This window comes from Durio zibethinus, unplaced genomic scaffold (genome assembly GCF_047325235.1).
Source record: "Durio zibethinus cultivar Kanyao isolate XHJ-2024 unplaced genomic scaffold, ASM4732523v1 HiC_scaffold_194, whole genome shotgun sequence".
NCBI lineage: Eukaryota > Viridiplantae > Streptophyta > Magnoliopsida > Malvales > Malvaceae > Durio > Durio zibethinus.
The window spans coordinates 37,501-46,506 of NW_028322817.1; the positions used below are offsets into that span (position 1 = coordinate 37,501).

Here is a 9,006-nt window from a genome sequence, read left to right on the forward strand (position 1 = left end):
TTGCTAATCGGTAAAATCATAATTTCGATCAAATCACACATCGCAGTATACTAGACCCTCTAATTCTTTAAGAGGTTTATCTAAAAGATTGGCGATATAACTAGGACGACGTTTCAAATACCATACATGAGTTACTGGACATGCCAGTTTTATGTATCCCATTTGATATCTTCGTATCCGATAATCAACAAATTCAACTCCGCATTGTTCACAAAATTTAGGGCCCTGCTTTTCATTTCCAATTACTCGATAATTTCCACAAGCGCAAATTCCACTTTTTATAGGTCCAAAAATTCTTTCACAAAATAATCCATCCTTTTCCGGTTTATTGGTTTTGTAATGAAAAGTATAGGGTTTTGTCACCTCTCCAACGGTTTCTCCATTAGGTAGGATTTTATTGGCCCAAGCACTTATTTGTTGGGGAGAAACTGAGCCAATTCGGAGTTGTTGATGTTTATATCGGTCGATCATAGAAGACAAATTCTGATTCATTCCGATTAAGCTTCCTTCCTATTAATCTGGAAGTTCTTCTCAGATACAAGGAAATGATTCAGTTCCAGAGCCAAAGATCGTAATTCTCGGACGAGCAATCGAAAAGATTCTGGAGCATTTTCAGGTTTAGGTATTGTTCCTCCAATGATCATAGTACCAAGTACTTCTTGGCGAGCTCTAATATGATCAGATTTATAAGTAAGCATTTCTTGTAAAATATGAGCAACACCAAATCCCTCTAGAGCCCAAACCTCCATTTCTCCTACCCGTTGTCCTCCTTGCTTGGACCTTCCTCTAAGTGGTTGTTGTGTAACAAGTGTATAATGTCCACTGGAACGCCCATGTATTTTATCATCAACTTGATGAATTAATTTCAAGATATAAGGTTTTCCTATTATAACAGGTTGTTCAAAAGGGTCCCCCGTTCTTCCATCAAATAGTCTGCTTTTTCCTGGATACTCGGGTTCAAATACCCATGGATTCGCTGTTTGCTTACCGGCTTCATATAATTCGGAAAACACTAGTTTTCTCGAAGCCTCTTGTTCATATCTCTCATCAAACGGTGCTATTCGATAATGTCTATCTAGTAGACTCCCTGCTAACCCAAGCGAGCATTCAAATATCTGTCCCACATTCATTCGTGAAGGGACTCCTAATGGGTTGAAGACCATATCAACAGGTCTTCCGTCTTGCAAATAAGGCATATCCTGTCTAGGTAAAATTTTGGAAATGATACCCTTATTTCCATGTCTTCCGGCTACTTTATCGCCTACTTTCATTTCGCGTTTCTGTGAAATATATACACGAATCGTTTCCGGATTATAACTAGAACCCCCTTTTTTCTGGATCCATCTCACATCGATGACTCGACCCCTCCCACCTATAGGTAATTTTAGACAAGTTTCCTTTGAAGTGGATACCTGAATCCCAAGTATGGCCCGTAATAATCTATCTTCTGGAGCATATGATGATTCTTTCGCCACCTGAGGCGTTAATTTACCTACTAAAATATCGCCCGTCTCCACCCAAGATCCCAGCATCACAATTCCATTTTTGTCTAAATTGCGGAGTAAATGGGCTTCTAGGTGCGATATTTCGTTAGTGATTCTTTCAGGACCTTGGCTTGTCACATGAGTCTGAATTTCATATTTTCGTATGTGAAAAGAAGTATAAATATCTTCATATACTAGACGCTCGCTAATGAGTACCGCATCCTCAAAATTGTAACCTTCCCATGGCATATAAGCTACTAATACGTTTTTGCCCAAAGCGAGTTCGCCACCAACCGTAGCGGCACCATCCGCTAAAATCTGTCCCTTTTTAATGCATTTACCCCGCTGAACCCGGGGAGTTTGATGCATACAAGTATTTTTGTTGGAACGTTGATACATAACTAATGGAATGCTTAGAGTATCCCCATTACCCGATAAAATAATCTTGTCAGTATCGGTAGAAATGATCTTTCCCTCTTGATCGGCTATAGCGGGAACCCCTGAATCTAGAGCCAATTGGCGTTCCAACCCAGTTCCAACAATGCACTTCTCGGAACGCGAAAGCGGAACTGCTTGGCGTTGCATATTAGAACTCATTAAAGCCCGATTCGCGTCATTATGCTCGATAAAAGGAATGAGGGAAGCTCCCATAGAAAAATATTGAAAAGGAAAAATACTTCGAAGATGAACTTGTTCCCATGCAATAGTCAGGAATTCTTGGCGGTATCGAGCCGGAACAACCTGTTCTTCCTGAATACCCTGATTCAAGGCCAAAGAATTTCCTGCCGCTACCATATAATATTCATCTCGACTTGGGGATAAATAAAGCATCTGTGCTTTTTTTGATCTCTCAAATATTTTATAAAATGGACTTTCTAGAGACCCCCAACGACCAATCCTGGCATGAATTGCTAAGGATCCAATAAGTCCAACATTGATTCCTTCAGACGTGTCAATTGGGCAAATGCGTCCATAGTAACTAGGATGGATATCTCGTATCCGAAAATTAGCAGTTCGCCCGGTCAATCCTCCGGGGCCCAAATAACTCAATTTTCTCCCATGAACTATTTGTGTCAATGGATTTGTTCGATCCAAAACTTGAGACAATGGGTGTAATCCGAAAAAGGATTCATAAGTGGTTGTTAATGGAGTCGAAGTTACCAAATTCTGAGGAGTCGGTATCAATTTATGCCTAATTGCTCCGCATATAGTTCCTCTAACTACATTTTCTAAACGAACCAGAGCCAATCCGAATTGATCTTGTAAGAGATCCGCTACAGAACGAATACGCTTATTTTTCAAATGATTCATATCGTCAAGTGTACCCATTCCAAATTTCATTCCAATCAAATGATCCGCAGCTGCCAATATATCTCGCGGTAACAAAAATGTATTGTTCTGAGGTATATTAAGATTCAGTCTCTGGTTCATATTTCGTCGACCAATCCTTCCTAATTCACATCTTTGCTGAAAGAATTTCTTTTGTAATTCCTTACACAAGGATTCAGAAAATACCGGATCCCCGCCTACACAAGAAAATTGTTGATAAAACTCCAAAATGGCATTTTCTTTTGACCCAATTTTTTTTTTTTCCTTATCGGTCAGGAAAGACAAGAAAATTTCAGGGTAGCAAACATTCTCTAGAATTTCTCTTAGATTCGAACCCATAGCTGATGATAGAACTAGAATAGATATTTTCTGTTTCCTACTTACACGAGCCCATATCCTTGCTTTTCTATCAATCTCTAATTCGAACCTCCCCCCCCAATCTGATATTATGGTACCAGTATAGACCGAAATTCCGTTAGGATCCAATTCTGATCGATAATAGATACCGGGGCTTTGCAATATTTGATTGATCACAATTCTGTATATTCCATTTACTATAGAAGTTCCGAGGGAGTTCATTAAAGGAATGTTTCCAATAAAAATTGTTTGTTCTTGCATATCCTTACTGGTTTTCAAAATTAATCCTGCGGATACATATAATTTAGAAGAATATGTGAGTGATTCATATACAGCATCCCTTTCTTTTATCAACGGTTCCACCAATTGATATGTTTCCACAAATAATTGAAATTCAATTTCTTGATCTGTATCTTCAATTTTTGGAAACTTATCAAGTTCTTCTGTTAAGCCCCGATCCATGAACCCACAAAATCCTTCAAATTGTATCTGATTCAACCCAGGTATTGTATACATTTCCCCATTTTCATTCCCGAGCATTTTGAATTTCCCATTTATCAAAAAAATCCCATTCTTTTCTCATTCTTCATCGAATCATATGAATCGATCTAATAATGATGGAATTGAATTTCTATTCTGTTTACTGAATCACATGAAATTTTATCTAACTCCATATACCATATAATATATATGGAATGTATGAAATGCGTATGAACGGAAGAAGAAAAATTATACTCAAATTTTAATTTATATTTATAACAAACAGCTACATAAAAGAATTGATAAATGCCATTTAGCCTTATGGAGTTTTGTATAGAATATCAAAAAAAAAAATAATAATTCAATTTCTACCATTATTATGATATTCCATATTCCAATCCGATTGAATACCAGAAAAATGAAATGAATTCCTGATTTGATCTGTTCGTTGAGATAAAGACAAAATAATCATAAAATATATATCGGGAGAGAGTTGATTTTTCTAGCACTTAATTTTTTCATAGATTCCATTGTTCTGTTCAAAAAATGATTCGCAGAGAAGAGAGATGTTTTTACCCATTTTTTAGTTTTTTATTTTTTAGTAGAATATTTAGAATATGATTGAAGTGCGTACGAAAAGAGGGCTTGTATTTATTAAACATATGCAGATATAGCATTTCTATTTATATATGTCTTTCCTCTTTTCTTTTTATTCCATTATAGCTCTCTAGTGGAGACAACACATGGCGTGCTCTATCAAAAATTCTATTTTTTCTTTAATTTTAATCTATTCAATGAAAAATTGAAACACGATAATTTCTTGCTGATTCCCTATGGACATCATATCTAGATAGATAAAATACCTCATTAGATAACTAGAGCTGTGTAACAACTTATGTTCGGGGGTTTACATAGACTCATAATTGCTGTTATATTATTATAATATAATTTATAATTATATAATTTATAATTGAAATTAAGAAAGTTTTTTTATTGAATTGAAAAATTGAAAAAAAAAATCAATACTAATTAGTTATGTATCCATTTTTATTTTCTTATACCATTAGAGAAAGACAAGTGAAGAAGAATCGTCCATAAATTTGCCGTCAATAGTTAATAGTTAATGGTTCCAATTTTTTTGTCCTGCATTTTTACTTTTGTAACTGAGAATCCACATTTTCTTTTTCAATAGAAAAGAAAAAAGAAAGGGAAAGTTTTTGTTTTTAGATATTGTGTGTCTTGAGATACTATAACCAATTGAAGGTATGGATCCAATCTAAAAATAAAAAGGGGATACTCTCATTTTTTTGTTTGTAGCCTTTTGGCGACATGGCCGAGCGGTAAGGCGGGGGACTGCAAATCCCTTATTCCCCAGTTCAAATCCGGGTGTCGCCTGATCAACAAAAAACGCGAAATCCTATATTCTGTTTTGCTGATATAACTCGACCAATTTTCTCCGGCAAAAACAAGTGTAAGAAAAGGACTCTTGATACTTTCTTGATTATAAACTTGATTATAAACTTCCGGAGGTTTTGTTTTCTAAAGTGTTGTAAATCCTTACGTCTAGGATTCAAGGAAAAACTAGAGTAGTGGAAGGGAATGAGTAAATCTTGATATGGTAGCCCCTCCCCTACTAATAGAGGGGCTACTATCGGAGTCTTGAATTAGATTGGATAACGGGAGTGTTTAATTAACTAATGAATGGTTGTAGAAGGGTTGGAAGATACTTTGTATACAGACTGATGAAAGTCTCTGAGTGTTCAGGCATCCAATCAATATTAGATTGGATGGATAATTGGCTTTTACTTAATAAGGGACACCAAAAGAAAGAAGAAGTCTTATTATTGCTACATGTGAGTAACATTCTTTTGATACTTCCAAAAGTGTTACTGCGTATTTTGCTTGTGCTTAATGGTTCTCGATTTTACTAGAAATCATATAAGAACTTGTTATAAGCGGATTTATTGAAGTGTTTCATCAACGGTGGTGTGTCAGAATTCCCTTTTCCTTTTGACTCTGCACCGGTAATTCCACTATTATTAGTGAACAATAATGGAAAAATTCCTTCCTATTTGTTTCATATTCATAGAAATTAGGGGACATAATACACATGGATATAGTAAGTCTTGCTTGGGCTGCTTTAATGGTAGTCTTTACATTTTCCCTTTCACTCGTAGTATGGGGAAGAAGTGGACTCTAGGGGTACTTCTAATTGGGTTGAGGAATCAAACCGTATCAATTGTTTTCTAGATCGTTTTGCAAAGCCTTTTTAACTATTTTATTAGTCTTCATTTCGAAATTCTTGGATTCTAGTGGAGTAATGTATTCTATGAATAATACCCTTTCAATCAAAATCAAACAAACATTTCAATAATTCCCATGTTCGTATTTCGAAAGTAAAAGGGATACGGATGATAGGCAATTTATTAAAAAAAAAAAAGAATTCTTCCTAAATTTTCTATTTTGATGAACCAGCTCTTACCAGAGTTATATATGGACAATGAGGGACAAGGAACCCCCCCCCCTTTTTTTTTTCTGTATTTGTTTGTTTTTATTTCCTTCCCTCTTTACTGTTACTGTTCAAAGAGAAAAAAAGTAGTTCTTTTATTTAATAAGATCTTGCCTTAGTGTAGTCACATATTGCACACTTACCCCCTGTTTTATTTATTATTTTAGGAATTTTATTTATGCCATGCTTTATTGACTCATTTCATATCATGGATCAAAGAAAAGAAGTTAAATTAAAAATCGGTTCCATGAAATGAAAGAATTAGAAAATCGTAAGACTTGCCTTTCAATTATTTCAGATTGATTGAAATCAACACAAATAAAATAGATCAAGCGAAGAAATAAAATTGAGATACTATGTACATTACATATATTTCATTACATATATTTAATTGATATCGACATGTATGAAGATACATATTGTAGATTCATCTATATTAAGCTTGTATCTTTATACATTACAATAATAGATATGGATAGTATGGTAGAAAGATTCATATTTTTTTTCTACCATACTATCGAGTTTGATAGGATACTGCTGATTCTAGTCCATTCATTTTATTTAATTTATTTAAGACGTGAAATTGGAATCCTTTTTTTCTTAAATCCTTGATAAAAAGTCAAGTTTCATTCAAATTAATCACTTTGACTGACAGTTTTTACGTATATTATAAGTAAAAAGGCGGTAGGAACTAGAATGAACAGCGCTGTAGCAATAAATGCGAGAATATTTACTTCCATAATTTCATTGTTTTTTTTACTTCGCAATAACTCGGGATTTAATCCCATAGAGATGATAAATTTGTCGCTTGTAAATTCAATGCGATGACTTACATTTCAATGACATCGAATCGGATCAATATCATGAATAACAATATCTAAGCTATCAAATCGATTCACCGTCGAGAATTGAATAGTATAACATAGGAAGCTCTTTTATCCACACCGAATACAAAATTGGATTCCTGGCCCAATCAAAAGAATTCCTTTCCTTTATTTCTATATATTCTTTTCCACTCTTTCTTTTCGATAATCTACCGCCTTCCTTGTACAATCATCTGATGATGTATCATCTGACTGCTTTTCCACTTTCACCGTTTACAAATAGTTTACAAATAAACCCCAACAAAAAATGGAAAGGAAAAAATAAATAAAAAAGGCTATCCTTGGGAATGAAATTCTTTCATTTGTATTCCCTTTCACAGAAAATGGAGGGATCAATTGATGTATTTTTTTTTTATTGTATCCGTCGGGACTGACGGGGCTCGAACCCGCAGCTTCCGCCTTGACAGGGCGGTGCTCTGACCAATTGAACTACAATCCCAGGGCAATAAAGAAAAGTGTACAGCATAGATATTCTTATGATTTCATTCAAGCCATTTTCTATTTAAATTTTAGATTCGAATCGCCGTGTTGTAACAAACAAAGGCGCGAGTGATATATTGATATCCATACGGGTATGCGCTTTAGTGAGAGCAACGCGGATTACTAGTTACTAGTAATCCTTTCGTTATTGCCAAATCGATCGATAATCAATTTTAAAATGAAAAAAAAAAAAGAGTCTTTTTTCTTTACTTTACTCTTTCTTTTCATTAAACTTTATACTTAATGATCCTGATATGAATCTAGATCATTATCAAGGTCAGAATTTATGGGAACAAATAAATAGAACAAATAAAAAACAAATAGCGGTAGGGATGGATATATCAGAAAATTGGACTTTTTTTATTCTTCCCTAATTTTTTTGTTTGGCTTTTCTGGAAAACAAAATACAAAAAAATGGGCATTTTATGTTATGGCGGATCAGCGAATTATTGGGCCGAGCTGGATTTGAACCAGCGTAGACATATTGCCAACGAATTTACAGTCCGTCCCCATTAACCGCTCGGGCATCGACCCAGGAAGAATCAATTATAGGTTTATTGATAATCCATGATCAACTTCCTTTCGTAGTACCCTACCCCCAGGGGAAGTCGAATCCCCGCTGCCTCCTTGAAAGAGAGATGTCCTGAACCGCTAGACGATGGGGGCATATTTGCCTGACCGACATCATACTATGCTCATAGTATGAACAGTTTTTTGAAATTGTCAATATAATGGAATGATATGACTAGATCCGAAAGCTTTTTCCATCTTTTATGATTTTCCATTTTTGATTCATGATTTATACTCATAAATCATTCATTTGAATCGCCACTCTATTCTATAGAAATAAATTAGATATAGAAATAAATTAGATAAATTCAATCTATTATATTATTATATTATATAAATCGATATTATAAAAAGAAACTAGATTATATTAATAATACAAAGTATAAGATCCTTTCGGGAAGTGATTGGTCTGACATAAACATAAAAAGGGGAGTTAAACTTCATTTCTTCCACTTTCATTCTTCATTTCTTCCACTTTCATTCATTGATTCACTCATTATTAAGATTAAGACGAGACAGGCGTATTTCTATCTCACACTAAGCCAGGAAATTAACAAAAAGTAAATCTGGAATTTTGGGAAGAGGGAGCAAGAAGTTATCGAAAATTATGTGTGTTTTTTTTTTTTTCTAAAAATTGGGTTCGGTGGACAAAGCAAATCTCTTCATCACATGTTTCGATAAAATATATTGGATCCATGTCGAATTGCTAAGGTACATCTATTAATCAAATCAAATAAATGAATTTCGTTCTGTTCTGATAAGCCAATTATGATCGGCCTTGAAACAATTCATTGCATTGATATTTATCAAATCCAATATCAATAAACCCATTTTACCCTCTACACGTTAAGTAAATTAGAATTCTCATTCCTGAATGAGCTACTAGCCACTATGAGTCTACTGCATATACTTA

The 9,006-nt window shown here is 34.5% G+C and overlaps 1 protein-coding gene and 3 non-coding genes across 4 annotated transcripts in view; 1 reads left to right on the forward strand and 3 right to left on the reverse strand.

Annotated features, from left to right (window-relative positions):
- LOC149509332 (DNA-directed RNA polymerase subunit beta') overlaps positions 1 to 2,440 on the reverse strand; it is a 4,904-nt gene extending 2,464 nt beyond the window's left edge. Inside the window, exon 1 of the mRNA XM_089757740.1 lies at positions 40 to 2,440. Within this exon, the coding sequence (XP_089613866.1) occupies positions 40 to 492 (453 nt within the window). The 5' untranslated portion in view covers positions 493 to 2,440. The remainder of the gene's footprint in view (positions 1 to 39) is intronic.
- Positions 2,441 to 4,973: 2,533 nt separating this feature from the next.
- Positions 4,974 to 5,045, forward strand: TRNAC-GCA (transfer RNA cysteine (anticodon GCA)). The gene has a single exon. It is a non-coding gene; the product is annotated as a tRNA-Cys (tRNA).
- Positions 5,046 to 7,408: 2,363 nt separating this feature from the next.
- TRNAD-GUC (transfer RNA aspartic acid (anticodon GUC)) lies at positions 7,409 to 7,482 on the reverse strand. Its single transcript has one exon. It is a non-coding gene; the product is annotated as a tRNA-Asp (tRNA).
- Positions 7,483 to 7,973: 491 nt separating this feature from the next.
- On the reverse strand, positions 7,974 to 8,057 carry TRNAY-GUA (transfer RNA tyrosine (anticodon GUA)). The gene has a single exon. It is a non-coding gene; the product is annotated as a tRNA-Tyr (tRNA).
- Between the last annotated feature and the right edge of the window lie 949 nt (positions 8,058 to 9,006).